Below are 24,064 nucleotides of genomic sequence, written 5' to 3' on the forward strand. Positions count from 1 at the left end.
AATAGAAATATACTTGGCTGGTGTTAAAATTGAACTATTAAGCACACCTCACAATGCTGTGTTCAGTGCCTAGGTGATCTATTGATGGACCCAAGGACTGTCATGTTGGGGGGTATTTTCCTAAAATATGTAGAATTAGGCAGTCCAATAGATAAACAGCTCAGTGAGGGCATGATGTGTGTGCTGTCCAGTACTGGCCTTTGTTTGCTTTCCTAAAAAGTATTACAGGTTTGCTTTTAGGGTATCCTGTACTGATAGAAAATATACAAGTTGCCAATGTTGAGCACCTTCTGAAAATACTAGTATCCTGGATGTTTTACTTTGAGTCACTTTGCTAAAACAAGCACTACAACTTGTGATTTTCTGCTTGTTAATTTAATACATGGGTGTAAGCCTGGCCTGAGATGTTTTTTCTTTGAAATGTCAGAAAGACATACCTTCTAAAACCTACTCTGTGCAGACAGAATGGCTACTTGCTGACTCAACAAAATCCACAGTAAGCAAGTGACATCCAATTAATTTTATTTCTGTTTGGCTTATTACAAAGGATGTTTTCTTGCCATTTCTTGCAGGTGAAAATGATTTTTTTTTGTTACAAACCTCCTGACTCTAAAAACTGCTTGGTAAAACATGTGAAACAGCAACTCATATTCTGCATACAAACTAAATATTTAGTGCCCAAAATTATGCATTTAGATTGTCTCAGGAGATAATTTAGTGCTAGCACAGATGTACCCCTATATTGTTCAGGGTTGGGTACAGATCCATAAATTTGATTACTAATGATGGCTATTGTTATCAAATTGTATTTTAAAAAATGGGGAGCGTGCTACACTTTTCCTCCCTCCCAATTCTTCTTAGAACAGGCTACTCAGCATTACCTAATAATCTGCAATGGTACTTTCGTAGATTGTGCTTAGGTTTATGTGTGTCTTTGAGACTCATTTATGCCAGTTATTACAGTATAGTGTGTGTAGAGGAACAGCAGCAAATGTGTAGAGTACTCTCCTCAACCACATTTTTTGAACCAATGATCCTCAGCCTTTTTCAACAAAGAACCTTTATTCTGGCCATACCCAGACAAATGTTGCTTAGCACAGACATTAGTACTTTTAAAATGTACTGAAAGACTGCAAGAACAATAACTACAAGTTGGCAGCAGTGACACTTCCATTATTTCCCCCTAGAAGATGTGTATGTAGACAGGCTGCCCTAATGTTGACCCAGTAGGACCCTAGGTCAAAGATTTCCTAGCTGATCTCTTAGAAATCAATAGATTAGATACTATGTGTCCCTGTTTTAACAATTACTGATATGTTATAGCCATGGCAGTTGTATATTATACTAAGGGGCAGCACGGTGGCTCAGAGGTAGCACTCTTGCCTTTGCAGCTCTAGGTCCCAGGTTTGAATCTCAGCCAGGACACTATCTGCATGGAGTTTGTAGGTTCTCCCCATATCTGCGTGGGTTTCCTCCCACATTTCAAAAACCTGCAGTAAGGTTAATTGGCTTCCCCTCAAAATTGACCTTAGACTATTATTAGACATTTGACTATGGTAGGGACATTAGAATGTGAGCTCCTTTGAGGGACAGTTAGTGACACGACTATCAACTTTTTACAGCGCTGCGTATTATGATGGCCCTTTATAAATACTGTGTAATAATAATAATAAAAGTGCCCCCTATTTATTTAAATGTAAATTTAAATACATGCATTGTAATGTAGCTAGTGAACAGGTGCAGTATTTAAAGGACACATAACCTGTCCACTATATGATCTGGAGGTATTCCCTTGATCATTTAAGGAGAAATGAATATGTGAATGTACAGGGGGTTGTGCACAGGGGCAAAATTTGGGACATAGCCAAACTGAAGTGGACATCAGCCATAATGGAGATGGGAAACCAGAAAAGAGGAGAGCAGCCAGGATATGGAGGGTCACAGCCAGGATAAAAAGGTCACAGCCAGGTTCGAGGGATCACAGTCACATTAGAAGGATTAGCAAGTATAGAAAGGTCAGAGCCAGGATAAAAATGTCACATTCAGGATGAAGGGTTCAGAACTGGGATAGTAAGGTCACAGCAAGGATGGAGAAGTCTAAGTCATGATGAAAGGGTCACAGCTAGGATGAAGGGGTAATATGCAGGACAGAGGAGAGCGGATATAAAAGAACAAAGCAGCCAGAATTCAGGAGTCACAACTGGGATGGAGGGTCACACGTGGGTTGGCGCTATCACTGCTGGGATGGAGGTATCTCAATCAGCATGGAATGCTCACAGGTAAGATAGAAGGGTCACATCCAAGATGGATGGCACAGCCGGGTGGAGAGAATATACCCATGAAGAAAGGGTCACAGCTAGGATGGAAGACTCATTTAGGTTGAAAAAGGTTATTTACCTTAATAGGTAAGGTTAATTAGCTTAATAATTAGGCTAGGGACCAATATCCACCCCAAGGTAGCTATATTTATGTTTCACTGTCAAACTTAAGGTTTCATCACCCCTGTAATTGGGTGGCAACAATGCTGCACTGCCATTCTCATGTAGGCTTGCACTAAAATGGGCTAAAACCATGCTGCAGGTGGTGTGGTTTTATTAATATCACTGTAGTCTGGATTTTGTCACTAAAAACCTGAGCACAGCTAGTACTGCCCACTGCAGTTTTGGATCAGCCTCTGTTGCTAAAACCCATCCACTGTAAACTGCAGTGTCTGGAAACAAGAGTAGGTTAGACACAAATGAAGGAGGACTTGGCTCAGTCAGGGAACCCAGAACATAATAATGCCAAGAATGTACATCAAACTGTGCATGCGCAGCTCACACTATTAAAAAAAAGTGCTGACAGGCGGGAAGATGCATCTTTGACAGAAGAGACTTCCCAGTCTCTTCTTATAAAAAAAAAGCCTGTCTGTCAGCACTTTTTGCTAAGCGGACTTTAGTTCTATTTTAAAGGGCAGCACATGCACAGCCAAAAAAACTTTGTTGTTGTGCACAGTTGTGCACAGTTGTGCACAGTTGTGCACAGTAAATACAAAGGAAAATGTTTTGTTTGCTTCATTCAACAATTATTTTGTGACTAAAAATGTATTGAATTTAGGAAACGTCTTTGGTTTTAGGCTCTATTCACACCTATGTGTGCAGTACAACATGTATGCTAATGCACAAACACACATAGATGTTAAAATAAATATATAATTTTCTTTTAAAATCACAAAGCTGCGGTGCATCCATTTTAACCAATGACATGCTAATTTTGGACTACATTTTACTGCAGGAGAACAAACAAATAAAAAAATATTTATAGTTATGTAGTACCAAATTTCAACAGATATTGTTCGTTGGAAAGATGTAAGACCTGCATGGTTTTGCTGCCTGATCATAAAAGTCTATAGGTTGCATCAGCCAGCACAATTCCATCCATATATTTCTATAATTTTATTCTTCAGTCATCTCTTCTTGCTCATTTGGCATATTGGTCCCAATGCTTCTAGTTTCATTCTTTTCAGTTCTTTTTTTGCTTCAGCTACTCCCTCTCTCCCACCTCCCACCTCTTTCCTTTGATGTGTCTGTACATTAGAAAGTGGATAATTAAAGATTAGGAAGTAATCATTCCCTCCTTGGCGCAGTCCCCTCCCGAGGCCAGCCTGATAATGAAGCTAATCAGGTTGGGGTTTCTGGGGCTTGTGTTCTTACAATGCATTGCAAAGGAATCTTACATGAGATTATTAAAGCAATGATGAACCAATGTGACCCTTGTATGTGGACTTGTAATGTTCTAGAATCTGACGACAGGCAGTAACTGCACTAAAAACAACATGCGCAGGATGTGTGCTGCCACAGAGACTGGGAGATCATAGCCATTATTAAACCTATGGCTCTGAAACTCTGACCCTTAATTAAATGAATGTGCAGATACAACATCTAACCATATTACTGTAATTGCCTAAAGCATTATATCATAAGCAATTTATATCATTATATCATAAGCAATTTATTTCTTAACATTTCCAGTCTACATGCACTCTTTCCAGTTTTGCAAGCATATTGTGGCTCTAGCAGTCGAGGCCCATGCCTATGCAATGTGTGCTAGGATGGTTCCATTGGCTCAACCAGTGGTACATGTAACCAGGAGACAAAGCAAAAAGAAGAAGGGGAGACAGATTTCAACTTATAACAGGCAGTACCTAAACAGGCATTGTCATTGTCAGATCACCTGGTATTCCTTTAATGGAAGCTGTACATTAAAAAAAAGGTGCAATTGACATAATCTAAAGTGCCTATGAATATTCCTAATGTGGTCATTGTATTGTAAACTGACCTGATTGAAGAACATGGCAGAAAATGGGACATATGCATGTAATGAACACAAGAAATGCAATTTCCTGTTCATGTGATTGGCTTAGTGTTTCCTGTTATTATAATACCGAATAGGTCATATGATTTTAACAGACAGATTCCTATAGTTAGCACTCCTATTCCTTCCAGTTTCATATTATTTTGCTAAGCAGAAGCATTATAGTAATAGTAGTGGGGTCTAACTATAATATGCATTGAATAATGCAGACAATTTGTGGTTCAAGTGATATACTTTATAGGTCAACTTAATTTCTAATGGTTGTGTATAGTGGTATCTCGCATTGTAAAATTTTTAATAATATTTTCTTTATTGCAGGTGGAGCGTGAGATTGCAATTCTTAAACTCATTGAACATCCGCACGTACTAAAGTTACACGATGTCTACGAGAACAAAAAGTACCTGTAAGTCAATAAACGATATTATAATATATGTAGTAAATGAGCCAATTTACATTTGAACTCCACGCTAGTACAAAACTGCAGTGGAGTATTAATTTACCAGTGATTGAATACATTTTATATACAACTAGTAAGTGAATTTGTTTTCATATCTGTCCCTGTCATCACACAGCAGCATACTAGAAGGTGTGGGGGAATACTGGAAAGCAATCGAGTCTATGAAAGAAAAAGCAGTCTGTACAGCTGATTACTTATTAGGGCACTTCTGATTCTTCATTGACCATCCTGCAGATTGAGGGTAGGGAGAGGACACCACTGGAGTCCTAAACTCAGCCTGTTTATAAAAAGGGATAATGTAATACTCAGATCACTACTTTTTAAATATGCCAACACTACAAAATGAAAGCACAACAAGGTGTATATGACAATTTATTTTTACATTATATAGCTTTTTGGCTATCTGCAAGGGTGACATAGGTTCATTACTGGACAGGCAATGGTGCTGAGTATACTGGAATGCTCATGGATGTTGGGAATGAAAGATCTCCCATAACCATGCATGTGAGTTGAATCATTCCAGGCTAGATAGAAGAGGATCTAGAACATGGAAAAGGGCTAGGAAAAAATGGTGGCTCTGGAGCAAGGACATGTGAGTATAATTAGGACATTGCAATCAGGCAGGTAGGTTTATTTTATATCAGAAGGGACATCGCCTGTCCCTTTTACAATAAAGGATCAACAGTTCATACATGTCAGCTGATCACTATTTTTATGAATGAAATACTAACACCAGTGCACTTTTCGGGTGATCCCCTTTATATTAGGTTGCTCTTTAAGTGTGACAGTAAGCAAATAACAAGGTTTCACTCTGGCTGTGCCAAAGCTCTGACCAGGGGGTGTGAATCACAAAGGTGGCTTGGCAGCATTACAAATACTCTGACAGATAAGACATAAAACGTGTAAATCTCAACAGTATATTTAGCTCCTTGCCTGGAGTTCAGCTTTGTGTATTATTTCCTCTTTCCTAAGCCATTATGACAATAGAGTTTTAATTACGTGGAGACTATACCATATATTCCTACCATCCATAGATTCATAGACTCAGAAAGAAATTGAATAAAAATTAACTGTCAGATATAATATGATGCTAACACCAATTTTCTGGGTCTGCCAATACAAATATTCACACCTACAACAGGAAGAGATTATCACAAATGGTCTGAAAACATTCATGTTGTGTGACAGTTTTATCCTGCTTATCCACCTAAAGCACAATTCCTAATTACGTGATGATAATTCTAGGTGGCAGTGCACATATACTCCACTTTTCTCTCTTGGAATAAATCATTGTCTAGTTTTGTAATCCGGCGCCACTTCTTTCTTTTTTCATTATTCCTTATGCCTACAATACATATTTTCATGTTACTGTCCAGTCTTTGTACAATCTCCTCTTGATTATTCAAAGCTATGTAATATGTGAACTTTCCTAAACTGTCCAATCACTTTGTACCCAATCGGGTAGGCTTTTGTACTACATAGTTGTTGGTACATATAAAGGAGGTTGTACAGTCAGATTTTAAGATATGTGGTGTGCTTTAAAGCCTTCTCTCTTTTATATAGGTACTTGGTCTTGGAGCACGTTTCTGGAGGAGAACTCTTTGACTACCTGGTGAAGAAAGGACGTCTTACCCCAAAGGAAGCACGGAAATTCTTCCGGCAGATCATATCAGCCCTTGATTTCTGCCATAGTCACTCTATCTGGTGAGAAGCTTGAAATAAAAACAGACTGGGTTGTGTCTCAGTGCTAGTCAGACTGAGGCAGAACTCTTACTGAGTACATTGGACAGAAGGAAATCTACCCGTTCCTATTTTCATTTCTGTCTTTTGAGACTTTTACATGCATCTGTACTTCTTAACCTCATGGCCCCAGAAAAGTTATATTATAATTTAAAGCAGAATTCGAGCTAAAAAAAGAAAAGCTAATAATGAAAATACAAAAATGCAGCTTTTCCTTAACTACTCGTAGTACTTGATATTACCAACCTTCCTGTTTGAATGACGATCATGAAAATGTATTGTTCTGAAGCTGTCCTACGATCGGAATATTCCATTCATATTGTATATATATCTTTAGACATGTATCATTTTGTACTAGTGTTGTTATTTGTTCTTGATTGCTTATATACTTTTTATACATGTTTTTATGTTTACTAGCCACAGAGATCTAAAACCTGAGAACCTACTTCTGGATGAGAAGAATAACATCCGAATAGCAGATTTTGGTATGGCCTCTCTGCAGGTCGGAGACAGCCTGCTGGAGACCAGCTGTGGGTATGTAGACCATGCAGCGAGTTTATTTATATATACCTTGATTCGAATGGGTGATATAAGGATTTTATACACATCATCCGTGGGCAAATAGTGCAATAGCATTTTAGCCAGGGTGGCCAACTGAATGATGTGGGCACACAATCCTATGTTTCGATACTTGTGCAATCTGCATGATGTTTAGGGTCCTAGGCTCATGGAGAACAGTTGTATAATTTGAATAATGCAAGGACAGCAGGCCTTGTGTATCAATGTATTTGAAACATGTTTGTGTTTCATTGTCATTTAACGGGTTCATCCAGAGCAGTTTTTCTCAACCAAGGTTCCATTGAACTCTGTGGTTCTTCCAGAGGTTGCTAGGGATTCCTTGAGCAATGAGCAATTTGTGCCTCTTGGATCAGTTAGCACTGATTTCAGTGATCTTTTTGGATATCTGTAAGAGTGACATTCTGTCCAATGGCCAGCAATGTAAGAGGCATTCTTCCCAGTGACCATCACACTAATGTACTGTGAGCTGCAATTATACCAGTGGTTCCCTGAAAACCTAAATGTTATTTCAAGGGTTCTTCTATGTAAAAAATGTTAACATAGACTATGAATAATCTAATTCACTGTGGTGGGCAGCAAAGGTTGATTTTGAAGGGTACTATAGTATATTCTTCTAAATGAGATCCATGGTGTCTAAAATTTCTGATGACAAGCTTTAAAAACTTCTTAATTAATTATTTATCCTAATTAATTAATTATCCTAATTATATAAGGTTTACCCTTAGCAATGCTCAGTGAGTGTTTTCTTGTATGACCTCTACTACTTCTTTTTTAAACTTTTCCTGTTACATTTTTGTAGGTCTCCACACTATGCCTGTCCGGAAGTTATCAGGGTAAGTACTCCATCCTGCCTTTCTGTATATAAAAGAAATGTCCACCGCTAGGCAAGAACATTTTTCACCCTTTTACATTCTACACAGGGTGAGAAATATGATGGCAGGAAGGCTGACATCTGGAGCTGTGGTGTCATCTTATTCGCTTTGCTTGTGGTAAGAACAGTGTTTCCTTCAGGCCAATAACTCTGATTCACAATAATAGAAAACTAACTGGTATCTTGCTGCAGGGTGCTTTGCCATTTGATGATGACAACCTAAGGCAGCTCCTGGAGAAGGTCAAACGAGGGGTCTTCCACATGCCACATTTTATTCCCCCAGATTGTCAGAATCTTCTCTGCGGGATGATTGAGGTGGATCCCATGAAAAGATTGACGGTGAGAAATAAGGAATATGTGCAAAAAATGTTATTCCAGGCAAATGTTGCTCAGCACAGATATTAGCACTTTTAAAATGTACTGAAAGACTGCAAGAACAATAACTACAAGCAGGCAGCAGTGACATTTCCGATAATTTCCCCCTAGAAGATCTGTATGTAGACAGGCTGCCCTAATGTTGACCTATTGGGAACCTAGGTCAAAGATTTCCTAGCTGATCTCTTAGAAGTCATTAGATTAGATATTATGTGTTCCTGTTGTAACAATTACTGATATGTTATAGCCATGGCAGTTGTAAATTATACTAAGGGGCAGCACGGTGGCCTTTGCAGCTCTGGGTCCCAGGGTTGAATCTCGGCCAGGACACTATCTGAATGGATATGAATAAATGGTTTGCAGGTTCTCCCCATGTTTGCGTGTGTTTTCTCCCACATTCCAAAAACATGCAGTTAGGTTAATTGGCTTCTCCCCAAAAACCTTAGATCCCAATGACCTTAGATTTTATTAAAGACATATGACTTAGGTAGGGACATTAGATTGTGAGCCCCTTTGAGGGACAGCTAGTGACATGACTATGGACTTTGTACAGCTCTGCGTAATATGTTGGCGCTATGTAAATACTGTGTAATAATATTAATAAAGACAGAATTGGCGGCTGGCAGAATCCAGTGGGCCCATGTGGCTGCTAAGTAGTTCTTGGTGCACAAGCTCAGTCCAAGTCTATGGACATAGTTCATCAGAAGGCTTTCAATGAAAACAATATTCAATCTAGGCATAGTATACTTATTTCATAGGTTTTTTCAGTCAACATTTCACCTTTACTGTCTATTAAACAGCCACTAGAATAACAACCTACCTGTTATGTGAAATAGGATCCTGAAAATTTAGCAAAGCTTGCATGTATAAATGTAATATGATAAATACTACAAACAGTGTTTCTCTAACCAAATCTTTTTCTGGAGTTAGGCTTTGTTGGGTTTCTTTGCATGAACATGTCCTTGCTGGCAGCACTCTCTCTGTTTGTCTAGTTGCCACAATTTTAATGACCCATTCCAGCTTTAGCTTCCTGGTGAATTGCCGTAATGCACATGTTTTAATGTTTTCATACAATATTCTCTGTTGGGATCAGACTGCCCGTGCACATCGATAGACCACATGCACCATTTCAGAAGGGACCACAATGCACAGTAGTTAAACTGCATTTGTTATGGTGACTTAAATGACCAGCACAACAATATGCTTACTCATGTTTACTCATAATATGTTACGAGGACACACCACAGAGGAAAGGGGTATATGGGCCCTTGAAGATGTCACTTAAACAAGAGGTAAAGGGGTATCATGATGGGTTTCTAACCACCCCCAAATGTATCCATGCCAAAAAAAGTTTTGATTTTTAAGGCACTTTTAAAATATAAAGGCACATTATATAAAAATAAATAATTATTTTCTTTTAAAAGAATGACTAGTTATGTCTTTATCTTGTATATGTAATCAGTATACCTGTTTTTATATTGCAGCTAGAAAACATACAGAAGCACTCATGGTATATGTAAGTATACAAATTGTAATAGATTTCCTTGTATGTGAATAAAAAGACATCTAGTCCAATCGGTTGGGTTAAGGCTAGAGAAACCAATAGTACTGTGTGACTTTGGATCAGACTTGACCAAGAGCAGCATGAATTTATTAAATGTGCTGAAATGGATGCCCCTGACAGATACATATTTCTGAAAATAGGAATATGCACGTAAATGAAGAATAATGTAAGTGACAGATTGCTGTGTGTATATTAAGCTTAGTGACAGATAGATGGTTGGCAGCTCAGTTTGTACATATAACACATTGACAGATGGTTGCATGTGACAGACATGTGTACACACATGATGAACAAAAACACATCAGAACTGATTTTTCTTTTGCAAAAAAAATTTCAACTGTCACCATAGGCAACCTTATCCTGAGTTTATTTGTGGGTGAGGAATAGAAATGTAAAAAATGTAAAAAATAAGAACACTGCAACAGATTCTTTTGTTGTACGTACATCAGCCCAATAATGTTCAATGGTATGAAAATAAGCTCAGTCCATCAAGTTATAACAAATGCTGGACTTACTCCTTTATGGAGCAATATTTTTGCTGTCAATAGGACTGTGCAGTAGCAATCTTGTTCCAGGTGACAATTTACAAGTATCGGGTCATTAGACAGAACTAAACAGGGTAGATACTGACCTATTTTCATGTATTACTCCTTTGCTGGTTGGATCATCCAGCCAGAGAGAAAATAATGCATGCAAGTAGATGATGACATTTTTTCTACAATTGTTACTATTTCTCAGTAAAAGGCACACTGGTATAACATGGCCATTAATTTGGAAACGTTTACACAAGGATAAAAATCCTATTAAAAAACCATTTGGCTGTAATGTGAAAGTAATCATGGACTGCTGAAGACAACCATTACTTTTCTTCAAATAATCTTTTTCTTTGTCTTTAGGGGTGTGCATTCAAGCCAATGTCTGTAATTTTTGAGAATATTGGTCAATTGGTCATTATTGGCAAATAATGGAAATAACAGTCATTATAACTTATTATAACAATTGAGCTTTATATGCAGGAATCCATCTCAACTAATCAGAAATCCTTATTTATTGATCATGTAACTAAATTCTAATGAAATAATCTAAATGCCATGGGTTGTTGAACATTAAATGTGCTGCATTTACACAAGTCACCTTTCTTTTTTTTTTCAGAGGAGGGAAGAATGAGCCAGAACCAGAACAAGCAGTTCCTCGGAAGGTACAGATGGGGTCCTTGCCATCTTTAGAAGATGTCGACCCGGATGTACTAGAGAGTATGCATTCCCTAGGCTGCTTTAGAGACCGGAACAAATTACTGCAAGACCTCTTGTCTGAAGAGTAAGAATCCAGATCTTTGTGTTACCTGCAGATATTTAGATCTGGTGAACTGCCTGGCAAATCATCTTGGTATTTTAATTTAGCAGCAACTTGCAAGCTTCATGTTGACTACCTCAGGTAGAAGGCAATGAATATGACATGTGGGTGGCGGAAAAAGAGATTTACAGCTTCAGTATGTATTACAAGTGGAAGCTTAAAGACAACTGGGGAAAATCTACACAGGGAAAGCTGTACTGAGCAAAGCAGAGGATTTATCATAACAGACAGGAGGAATTATATTCACGTTAATAGAAAATAAGCAGATTTATTAAGAGTAAAGTAGTAGAATCACATTAATTGTAGAACAATTTTAACATTGTAATTTTAACATTACAAGCTTGAAGATATTCTCAAACACTTTTTGTTTGATTATCAGGGAAAACCAGGAGAAGATGATTTATTTCTTATTACTGGACCGGAAAGAAAGGTACCCCAGCCAAGAGGATGAAGACCTCCCACCCAGGGCAGACATTGGTAAGACCTCTAATTTTTAGAGTTAGACTGCCATCAGTAACTTTGTAGGTTAATTCTGACTCCTTACCTTAATATCTTCTAGATCCACCAAGGAAGCGCGTTGACTCACCCATGTTGACCCGCCATGGCAAGAGAAGACCAGAGAGAAAATCTATGGAGGTTCTGAGTGGAACAGATGGTGGCTCACCAGTACCAGCACGCAGGGCTATTGAGATGGCACAGCATGGCCAGAGGTTAGAAACTGTTTGCTTATTTTGGCATGTAAAACCTTTGCTCTGGCTATATGAATGTAGTATTCTTACACAATTCAACTCAAGCAGTCCAAATGACCCTGGATTCCACCATCTTATAGCAAAGTATAAAAAAATGAAAGAAAAGGATAATAATAATAAAAAAAGGACCTTGCTAAAGTTATGTTATACATCTACTGACATGGTAGCCACAGGTGTAGCCAGAGCAAACATTTGTAAATGTGATGTTGGGGACAAAAGGGAATTTTAATGGTTATAATGTAAATAATGGTTCTTATTTATGACAGCTGAAAAGGGAGCCCAAAAAACTTAATTGTGGGTTCAACTGTAGATATATGAAACCTTAGATATACATACTTATAGGTGGTAAGTTATGTGAATGATATTTTCAGTATAGTTTACATGTTTTATTCAGTGATAGGAGAGCTGCTATTAAGGTCTATGAGTAAGAATGGAGTCTGAACAGGCAAATCCTACAGTGGCCCTGTCTGTTGCACATTGGCACTACCAAGACTTATTTTTGTATCACTTTTTGTATGATTGAGTGAAAGACAAGAAACCCCATGGTTTACTTCTTTGAAATAACTCATTACCTATTGTGTACAATCCCCCTCCCTTTCCTCCTGTCTATTATAACCAAAGACAGACCTCAGGGCAGATCTGCAACACGGCCTTTTTGGGAAATACCCCCTTAAACCGTGACTGTATTAGAAAATTCCCTTTTATCCTGTAATCTAAGGGCAGTTGTCAATTATTGTATTTGTCCTTTTTTATGTGTCTTAAAGCAAGTGGTCACCAGAATAAATAAAGAGTAATATTAAGGACACAATAAACATATGACATCATTTTCAAAACTTCCCTTTCTCACATCAGAGTGAATATCTAGTGAAATCACACATGTTGTACACAGATTGGTTCAACGGTGTCTTCCAGTACTGGTAAGAGAAGGAACTGCCAAAAGCTAGCAGACAGGAAAAATAAATTCACCTTGATGCTCCCTCTGTACTGAAATCCCCTCTCTATTACCATCAACTCTTCTTTTGATAAACTTAAAGTAAATCTCTAACCCTGCCATTGCTGAATACTATTTATTTTGCTGTTTCTTGCTCCAGTACTATGTCACTGACCTAGAATATGCAGATTAGAGAGTCTGAATGACGTCAGAATTCTAGAAGTATCTACTTGTTTTAGGTCCATTCCACAGAAAGTTTTATGAAGGACAAGTAATCAGTGGTAGCTTTCATATTCTGTAGTAGTTGAATTTACAAAAATACAGTTAAGCCCGCATTGCTAAAAATGGAATGTTTTTTTCTAGGTCGCGATCTATCAGTGGTGCTTCCTCAGGACTTTCCACCAGCCCGATCAGTAGTCCTAGGGTAAGTCTTTTTAACCCTTTATCCCAACCCCAATTTACCCTCTCCCACCCCATCCTCCCAATATCTGGGTAACAGACAGGATGATAGCTCTTCCTGCTACTGCCCTGTGCTTCATGTAAGTGCAGTTATATTTAATATTACTGTTTTAGGGTCCCCTTTTCATTCCCTGTGCTTCTGTTAATCTGCTATTACATGCATTTTCTGTCTAGATGTATATTTGACATGCTATTAAACCTATGCACACATGTAGATGTTGCCTGACAAGTTAAATTATGTACTTGGTTACACAAAACACACTTAGTAGTAAATAGTTTAATATGGCATTATTTATTTTGGAAAGTGCTTTACAACACAAAATACCCAAATCCTAATTAAAGCAGAACTAAACCCAGTTTATGCCCACTTGTCTAAAATTCATTGCAGGTGTCACCATCTTCTTGCTTCTTATCTTCCTCATTCTATTCTGTAACTGATTGGCTGGACCAGGATGACATAACTCCGGCACAAACCGGCAGGAGTTTGTTCTGTCCCGGCAGCCACAGAGTAAGCTGGGATATGCCGGGTATCCATGCAACCAACGTTGGGCTGCAGTTGAAGGGATTGGTCAGGCAGATAAGAATACTTATTGCAGAAGGGACATCATCTGTCTTCTTCTGCTATAAAGCCCTACCTGATCTCTTATATATAAGTGGAAATTTAGTTCCACTTTAGCAAAGCACCTATTATAATTTTAAAGTTGGCAATATCATTTAAAGCATGGATCCTGATAGAAATCTAATGAGATTGTAGCTTTCTGCTTGAACCTCACTGAAATCCTAAACAATTTTATAGGCCATTTTCTATTCAGAACTGTTCTGTAGCCCTAACACATCCTGTCCTATGATAACAATGCTGCTTCACCCTGGGCAAGAGCTGTATTACTGCCAGGATAACCAGGTTAAAATAAGTCAAAAACAAACAAACACATATAACCACCACATCCAAGGACAGGTAATCTGCAATATGGTTATTTTTATTCTTGAGATTAGCTACACTCAAGTAAACCTATGAAACATTTAGGCTGATATTTCTGACTTTTTCTCTGGTTAATGCATATTTTCTAACTGCCAATGACCCAGAAAAACTAAACAGTTCAGATTATTTTACTTTATCTGTAAGAGATTCAAGCAGCATTAATGTCAGAGACAGACAGATATTTTCAGAAGGATGTCGGTAATGGCGGTCTACATACATCTTCCATTACAGGTTTTCTCTACGTCATCCTTCCTGCTGTCTATAAATGTTATAGGCGTTCACTATGGCGGAAGAGCTGGCTCAGTAACTCAGGCTGCATCTGTATGTGTTCTTAGGATTGTGTGTATGTAGAGAATATGCATGATACAGGAAGTGGCAGACGCTGGATAATGTGAACATAAATTGAATTCATTAAACATTCTGAGTGCACTTCTGAGGAGATCCACAGGGTGAGGTGGTCATAATTTAGAACCTTAATGAGTGAGCTTTGCAGTCCTGTTTGCAAAGGATTCTCTGTATATTTTTTTAAAAAGCACAGAATTTAGTGAGCTCTGAACTCCCAGAGTTCTTGGGTTCATCTGAAATAGTCTAATGTAACAAAACTGCATTCAAAAATGGTTGACCATTAACAAGCTATTAGCTGTCTTGTGCGGCAGATTTAGTCAGCCTTTCTCGACCTTTTTACCCCATGGTAACCCTTTTAAGTATTGGGGATCTGCTGCTAAAACAAATTTACTGGGTGTTTGTGAGATATTTGCCAGTTTTATTAGTGGTGAGTTGAAAGAAAGTTCCCCTAACAGTGGTGGTCTGAATGCCACCCTAGATGGCATTATCACTGGTGTCCTCTGCTTGCTCGACAAAGTGGTGTTGAGTCAAGAACTATGCAGGCACCAGCAAATGGGAGAACAATCATTTACAGCTCAAGCAACCCCAAGAAGCCTCGGTAGGAAGCCTAATGTAATGTAATGGAACCCTTGTTAAAAATGGCTGAGTTAGGTAGTTTATTCTAATATTCTATATCTATTCTTTATCTTCTGTTTTTGTATTTTTTTCAAACATTCTGTGTCTTAGCTATGTTAGAACAAAAAAAAGTATGTGCATAAGTACTTTAGGTGAGCAGCAATGGGGTGGTTCATTGTCTGAGTAAGAAAGTAAAGGTGCACATTGAAAAATTAAGCTTTCATTATTTAATTGAAATTATTTCAATAGGTTTGGTGCAGGATCCTGAACTGTTCAGAATATTGACCAATTAGAGAATGAGAATTATTTATTAAATAGGGATGTTTATAAAAAAAAAGATTGTGCAGTTTGGTTGTTTTGCATTTATTTTTTTACTTAATATTACTGTCACCTCAAAATGCACTCAGAATATGTTATAATACATAAGTGACTTTTTATGCAGTGATGTTTTAAGGTCCTCTCAGCTAATAAATAATATGTGTTGTCTATAGTGAACAGTGTGGATTAACTTGATTGCTACAGACATCACCTCTAATCCTCTAATGCATTTAAGTCCATTCTTAATTTCATTTTAAAAGAATGTGTGCCCCTGTTATTAGGAAAATAAACTTGTGTATTATAAGACATGATGACTCCCATTCCGTAAAACCCTAAGGATAATAGAGGCCATCAATCTGTGTAAATCTTCTTGCCTTTGATAGTTTTATGGTTGTGAGTCTTCTGTGTCTTCTGATATCCTTGGTGTTAGATCTATAAATTAGATCTTATATAGCATTCACATGATCCAACAATGCCTGTTTAGAATAAAATGTTGGGTAATACCATTATCCATGCTTCTGATTTTCTATAGTATGTGTTTTAATTAGCCTACATGCTACATGTAACATTATATATGTATCAATGCATACACTCAGCAAACCTCACTACTTTTTTATGTAAAAATTACAAACTTAAAAACTGGTCTAAATGGGTACTTACTAAATTAAATGGCCTCCACTGCTGATATACACAAATCCTAGGCATCTACTCTGACCATTGTGTATTGTGATAAGGTTCTGACTTTACTTGCTGCATGGTTGTTTGGGTCTGTGGTTCGGTAACCTGACTGCAGCTACTTTGAGGACCAGCAGCACAAGAGGTCTTACTAATTGTGTGAATGCAGAGATAATAATTTGAGCAGCTGAGCATTTTCCTAATTGGATACAATGAATGTAGCTTTGCTGGCACATTTATTACATTGCTATAAAAGCTATTGTTAATTATTGATTTGAAACAGCATGGGTTTCAAAAGACGGCTTTTAGTAGGGCAGATGGAGAGCCATAGGTGCCTCTAACAAGTTTACACTATGGTCCTATGATGTGTAGTTTAACTCCTAAAGTTGCCCTGGTATAGTTATTATAATCTCCGTGTAATAATGAGAATATATTGTGTTGTAAATTCTAGTCACCACATTTTATATTCCTGCCACATGAGAGCTTCTCATCTAGTGTTCTCATTCTTGCTAGCTTGGCAGGAGATTTTAAATATGCAGAATTTCTAACAGATTCCTTATTGAGGTGATTAAGAGATAATACTGATACTGGCATGAAAGCTCTTGGGTGACCACAGGTGACAGTTGAAAAGTTAGACACTAAAGTAAACCCAAAAAATAGTCTTTAATATGACTGTGTGCTAACCCAAACACCCATCCCTAAAGCTGCAGTTTATAACAGCATATGCCCAGTATTCACTTCCTTATATGTATGTGCACAATGAATAAAAGATAATAGACAATCATACATAGAGAAACTCACTACAACCCCATGACCACATGGGCATCCTGAAACACTTTTTTATAGATTCCTGTCTGGTTTATATGGTGGCCAGTTGGCTTCATGATGTTCTGAATCACTGACTTACAGTTTTATTGTTATTGTAGAAACATCAAATAGGATAGATAGACTAGAACTCCACTGGCCTTGGTGATCCAAGTGATAAAAGAAACAATTTGGACACTCAAAGCATCAGTGTTACCTTATATATCACCTCTGAGTGGTATTTTTGAGTAATAGAAAATACATGGTTCAGTAATTGAAAATAGAGCATAGATAAAGTTTTTATGTAGACACCGCAATATAAGGGGCCAATAAAGGGAGTGAGGTTTGCTGATATAATCCATTTTCACGAGTGATGCTATAACAACTGTGCTAAAAGGCCTAGTATTTTCTGTTGCTACTGAACTGCTCTCTGGCTCTGGCTGCTCTTGGGAATTTGCTTCTAACATGCATGTCTTTTTTTCTTTTTTTTCATTCTTTGGTCCACTTTGTTGGCTGCTATGGTTCCTTCCATCTGACCCTACGCACCTATAATTGACTGCGCCGATACCTACCTCCTCCCATGGCTGCTTGGCTTTTAAATATTTGTGTGTGTTTGACCTATATTCTTTCAATCTGTGTGCATGTGTTTTCTACTGTATGTGTGTATATATATGTATATATTGCTGGAATCATGCTTCCTTTCAAATGGCATTCATTCTCTCGCTATTGTTCATTTCTGTCAACCTACATTTTCTAATGAATTTTCCTCACCTTGCTATTTGTCTTGCTTGTTGCCATCATGTTCTGTCACCCTGTATTCTCATTTATGTGCCTTTCAATATCCGCTTGACGTACTCTTTTCTCTATTTTACTTTGTTGGGTTCTCTGGTATCGTACATTCTTCTCTTTCTTTCTATTTGCCTGTATCTTTTGCTTTCTTTACTGCTTTTTCACTCACAGCCAATAAGGAGGTTTTTTGCCCTCCCCCAGCCCCCTACCCCACCCTCTTCTCCTCACCCCACAAAGACATCTGACTCTTCAGGGCATAATGATTGCCCTCTTGCTCATCCCAAAACCCATACCTTCCCACCTAAGCCCAGGTCTTCAGAGAAACCACTCCAGACTACCCGATCCAACCCACTTCCTGCCACCAATTCTCCAACTGTCCCCCCGCGGGCTCCCAATTCTCCCGCTGGGCACAATTCTTGCCGAACAGCAACCAAACTGCCCGCATCTGATCTGGCCCCCAAATCTGTACCCCTTATACAGGTTACCCCTCATCCATCACCCCGTGGCAGCCCCCTTCCTACTCCCAAGGGAACACCTGTGCACACACCCAAGGAAAGCCCAGCAGGCACTCCTTCACCAACCCCACCATCCAGTCCAAGCATTGGTGGGATGCCCTGGAGGACAAGACTGAACTCGATCAAGAATAATTTTCTGGGATCACCAAGATTCCACCGTCGCAAGTTGCAAGGTAAGAAGGTGTTACTTTGATTTTTAGGATATATGGGGGTAAACTAGAGCATATATACTCTATTCAGTTGGTAATTGTTCTCCTTTTCCGTGCAAAGAACAATTGATTTGTTTTCAACTCTTTAGCTTCAAAAATTTTTTGTATTACTGTTCTCCAATTTCTAACCTAAGATAAAGTAAAAAATACAGTACCTCATTTATTTTATTTATTTTGAGATGCTGGTTTGCCATTAGCACAAAATTTAGTTATGAGAAAAAATAGTGGGCTCTAGATTGAATTACCTATTATTAATAACAATCTATTATTGTGTTCAGTTCCCACAGCTGATGAAATGACCAACTTGACACCGGAGTCATCTCCAGAGTAAGTTTCGTTCACTGCACCCATTTACCCCTTTATCACTTACCCCCATTCCATTATTACTGTCTTCTAGAAACCTGTATATTAATAGACCCAAGTAAACAAACTAGTGTCAAGAAAGTCATTTTTCTATACTCTGTTCATTTATTTGTCACTGGAAACAATTACGAAACATTGTTTCCAGCAAAAATCCTCTGATGACCCTCAAACACTGGTAAACGGCTTTAGTCTGTGACCTTTTTGAGTTTCTTTTCAACACATATGAGGCCCAAGTGCTTCTCCCCCTTACCCAGTGTAAAGTTTGAAATACAAATACAAGGCTGAAACTGAGTCTTTTATAGGTACTTCCATCAAATGGATTTAAAAATATAATTTTTTTTTCATACATACTTTGTTTTTTTTGTTTTATTTTTATATTAGTCTGTAGTTCGGCTTTGATATAATTAACTCAACTCAAATACAAACATTGAAACTGGGCATTAGCTCAATATCAGTTTTCACATAAAAAAGGAAAACCTTATTTATTCTGGTGTTTCAAGTAAGAGCCTCTTAAGAGCCACCATATTCCCTCTCCAGTTGTCATTTTCAAGTCTCTTTAACTCAAATTGAGTCATCTCTGGTAGCAATAATCAGAAAGGTAGAGAGAAGAGTAGGAGTAGAAAAGAATAGTGTGTACTTTATGAAAGGGTCACAGTGGAGGATCTAACTTGAGTCTCACTGATAAAACCATTTATGTTCAATAGTTATCTGAATTGGTAGGAAAAATAAACTTGCCAGGTTGACCTGAATAGTTTCAGAATTCCAATACCTTCCTATATTTTTCTTGCTTAAACAGATACCTACATGAAGTTTAATTTAATTGTCATCCCCAAATAAAAAAAAAACCTTTATGTTTCAAAAATTTGTATTAGAGTTTTACCAATTTTCAGAAAAAATAGAAAGAACAAACAAACAGCAAAGAAAATATAAGCAATAGGTTGCAGGAATAGAGATTACAAACATTGTAAAATGAGTATCTAAAAACAGAAGCAAGCTTCAACTTCATATTATCATACAAATTAAGCAATTGTGAAAATGCAGAATCCTGCAGACACATTCACATTATAAGTTAAAGTTATAATTATAAGGTAAATTATATGTTGAAAAAAGTAAAAAAAAAAAAAACAGATGAGAGAAGGAAGAAAGGTAAGAGAGGGGGAGAAAAGTGTAACCAAGGGGGTTTAATGGGGAAACTAAAGGGCAACAAGTACAGAATCCAGAACCAACCTTAAATATTGAACACACACTGCCTACATGAAAGTGGATGACAACAACATCAGAGAGGGAGCAGATCGAGAAAAACTTTAAAAGTGTGCCACGAATATTTATTATGAAAACATACATTGGCCTTGGCTGGAGGCCCCTTCATGAAGACACCACCTTGCCTCACGAAGGATTCTGGGGAAGCTGACATGAAATCCCATGAGAATGCATAAAAGCACATTGCAAAATTTGTCTCTATGGGAGGGTTTAAACTTTAGAGGTTGTCCGTAAAGCTGACCTTGGATCTTCATACAAGGTCTGCTTTCAAGGGCCATTTACCGGCTATCATCCTAGCTAAACATGCATACTTATGCAAAGCAGCAGATTTATCTGATATATGATGTTCATTTTGTTCCTTTGTATTATTTATTTTTTTTGTTTGTATTATTTAAGTGAAAGAACTATAACAGCCAGTTTGGGAAAGACTGTCTCTCTCCCTGTCCCCAAGGATAGACAGAATCCAAGCTATGATTCTTATTACACTGAAAAAAAAAGCTGTGTGTTCATCCCAAAACCAAATGGTGTCCACACTCTTTGGAAGCTAAAAAAATGATAATCAGAAAAACATAATTGAAACTTTTTGTTGAAAAGAATGTGCTTCGTTTAGTTCCTTCCTTTTATGGTGCTCAATTTATGGTTCACCATACTTATTAGATTGATGTCATTAATTACCCATCATATGACACAAAAGTTAAAATTATGTTACAGGCCAAGGTTAACAAATATAAACTTGTACAACAAAGATAAAATAACGTCCCACAAATATCCTCAATATAAAATAAGGCTGCCTTGTTGTTGTTGTTCTGTAATTGAAGGAAACTTTACTTGGTACATCATCACTTTTTTAATTCTGTTATCCATTCTCTCCCCAGACTTGCCAAGAAGTCTTGGTTCGGTAACTTCCTTACTCTGGAAAAGGAGGATCAGATCTTTGTGGTCATTAAAGACAAGCCTTTAAGTTCAATCAAAGCTGACATAGTACAAGCATTTCTCTCGGTAAGATTGTCAACCCAAAGTCAGGTCCTAAATTACTGCCAGGCTAGGAGTCAATACTTTGGACAGAAACATAGAATAGAGTAGCACCATAGAAAATATTTTCAAGTTGAAGGGAGACATATAGGTAAATTCAGTGCCAGTAATGAAAAGTGTGAAAGTACATGGGCTTTTGAGAATAGCCATAGGACACTAAAGCACAGTGAGCATGCAGCAAGCTAACTTTTTTCTTAATTGGTGGGCTGGATGTACAGCAGTGCTCAGACTATCACATTCTGGTTTCATTATTTAGGACTGTTACTTAAGGTTGATATCCAGAGCAGCATGAATTTTTATACAACCCTAAACACTATAATTCTAAAAAGCCAATTCTGACATTACACCCAACAACTACCAACCACCAGAGGTGTTTGTATGAAATAATCCTGCAATTGTCTACATTTTTCTTATTATGTCGTCTCCACAGATCCCAAGCCTCAGTCACAGTGTGATCTCACAAACAAGTTTCAGAGCAGAGTACAAATCCACAGGAGGTCCATCTGTCTTCCAGAAGCCGGTTAAGTTTCAAGTGGATATTACATATTCAGAAAGCGGGGAGAAGCAGAAGGACTGTGGGATATACTCTGTCACTTTTACTCTGCTATCAGGTAACCTTGTCTCTGTAAATTAGACTTCGTAAATATCCCCCAATATCTGCTATCCTTCATCAATGAAAACATGATTTATCTTTACCTGATTCAGCCATAGATGGGATTAGACAAATCTCACAGAACAGAACATTCTGCATTTGAGCACAGTCTTTGTGCATCCACTTTTCTTGACTCTTAAATAGATAATGTCAGTGTTGAACATTTGAGTCCCACAGCTCAATTATTGGCAATGACCTGAAAATGAAATTGGTTTTACTTGTGAATTGGAATGTAAAGACCCAACCACAGATATATGATACTACATAGTGATTTTGTGAGACCCTGGCACTATGGGTTAAGGAGGAGCTTACAGTTTAAAAACAGTAATATAGGTAGAATTTGCTTGTGCACAAAGTGTGCACAATTTTCAAAACCCCTCCAAAGCATAGCAAGCACTCTGCGCTCTCTCTCTCTCTCTCTCTCTCTCTATATATATATATATATATATATATATATATATATATAAATACACATATATATAGTGGTAAAAGGACTTGTTTGCTGAATAGGCTGAATTTGGCAGCAGGTGCAGAATTGTGTATCAATGTACTGGCAGCAAGTAAGGAACTGTGCGTTGGTGCAGTGACAGTTTTTAAAAAGTACATGTTGCAATGTGTATGTTGCAGTGTGATAGTACTTTTTTATATTGATTTCATTACCTGCAGTGTAGTATAGAATGGTGCTGTAAAAGTTCATGTTCATATGGCCTAAAGTGTAATTAAATTATTATTACACAGTATTTATATAGCACCATCATATTAAACAGCTCTGTACAAAGTCCATAGTTGTGTCACTAACTGTCCCTCAAAGGAGCTTACAATCTAATGTCCCTACTATAGTCATTTGTCATTATTGTAGTTTAAGGTCAATTTAGGGGGAAGCCAATTAACCACACTGCATGTTTTTTGGGATGTGGGAGGAAACCGGAGTACGCGGAGGAAACCCACGCAGACACAGGGAAACCCACGCAGACACAAGGAAACCCTGCAAACTCCATGCATCCTGGCTGGGATTCAAACCTAGGACCTAGCAATGCAAAGGCCAGAATGCTAACCCCTGAGCCACCGTGCAGCCCATTTAAATCTTTATCTTAATTGGTAGCACTCAACCCAATAGAAACAGCTATTTAAGTTCTGGTGGAGAGAAATCAACACACAGCCTTAGTTCAAGTTTACAAATTTATTTGTAAAACACAAATGACAGGAGAGACTAAAGCCATCAATTGCAGATTAGCACCTGCAGTCAGTCATGCAAAAAACTCCCAACTAGAGCTGGTAACTCTTGTGGTGATTCAAAGCAAACACATGCTTCTCTCAGGAAAAACATCTTATAGTTCTCCTATCTTTTAAAGACTCTTTCTGAAGCATCAATCTTCTCAGAATGAAGGAGGTTTCCTCACTCCCCTCCCTAGCAGTCCAAGATATGGGACTCTTCACTGCAACTCCATTGCCAAAAAAAACTCCTCCATACTGTTATTCTCCATGGTATTATTTTCCCACAATTCATTGGATGCCAAACCCACTAACTGGCCCACAGACAAATGCATTGGGTTTGATTTAATAAAGCAATTCAATACTGGAGAGGATAGACTATCCTAGATGGACCTGGAGCTGGATCACCTATGATAGTCCTATCTTGTCCAGTCTTGGAGAGCTTCAATAAATCAGGCCCATACTCTTAGTGGTTGGCCTCTCCTACTAAAAAGTTAGGAATGCTACCTAGCAGCAGGAGAAAGGCAACTAGGGGAGAACTAGAACCTTAAAGAATCTAGATACTAATCCAACCCCCCCCCCCCAAATAAAATGGTCCAATACCTAGAGGGGTGCCATATATTTATTATTATTATTATTATTATTATTATTAATAATAATAATATCATTATTTAGGTTTAGCATCATGTCTCATGGTTTAGTATTTTTAAACAATAATTTTTTTCTGAATTTGTTGCAAGGTTTGTACCTGGACATTCTGCCAGTAGAAGCACTTCTTGTTCCAGGCTGACAATGCTATGCCCTTTAATTCGCAGCAGCGTTGTCATCTTGCCATGTGAGCCTGTAATGGAAAGTGCTGTTACT

At 37.8% G+C, this 24,064-nt stretch overlaps 1 protein-coding gene across 8 annotated transcripts in view; it reads left to right on the forward strand.

Annotated features, from left to right (window-relative positions):
* Positions 1-24,064, forward strand: part of BRSK2 (BR serine/threonine kinase 2) — a 105,796-nt gene that overhangs the window by 59,585 nt on the left and 22,147 nt on the right. For 7 of the 8 annotated variants that reach the window (XM_072421706.1, XM_072421708.1, XM_072421709.1 and 4 more), the window contains exons 3-17: positions 4,672-4,757; positions 6,375-6,515; positions 6,969-7,085; positions 7,930-7,963; positions 8,051-8,119; positions 8,194-8,340; positions 9,861-9,892; positions 11,093-11,257; positions 11,673-11,770; positions 11,853-12,003; positions 13,337-13,397; positions 18,129-18,645; positions 18,960-19,008; positions 21,180-21,303; positions 21,767-21,947. In XM_072421706.1, the coding sequence (XP_072277807.1) occupies positions 4,672-4,757; positions 6,375-6,515; positions 6,969-7,085; positions 7,930-7,963; positions 8,051-8,119; positions 8,194-8,340; positions 9,861-9,892; positions 11,093-11,257; positions 11,673-11,770; positions 11,853-12,003; positions 13,337-13,397; positions 18,129-18,645; positions 18,960-19,008; positions 21,180-21,303; positions 21,767-21,947 (1,972 nt within the window). The remainder of the gene's footprint in view (positions 1-4,671; positions 4,758-6,374; positions 6,516-6,968; positions 7,086-7,929; positions 7,964-8,050; positions 8,120-8,193; positions 8,341-9,860; positions 9,893-11,092; positions 11,258-11,672; positions 11,771-11,852; positions 12,004-13,336; positions 13,398-18,128; positions 18,646-18,959; positions 19,009-21,179; positions 21,304-21,766; positions 21,948-24,064) is intronic. The other variant, XM_072421713.1, reaches the window with a different exon arrangement.

This window comes from Pyxicephalus adspersus, chromosome 9 (assembly GCF_032062135.1).
Source record: "Pyxicephalus adspersus chromosome 9, UCB_Pads_2.0, whole genome shotgun sequence".
Classification (NCBI taxonomy): Eukaryota; Metazoa; Chordata; class Amphibia; order Anura; family Pyxicephalidae; genus Pyxicephalus; species Pyxicephalus adspersus.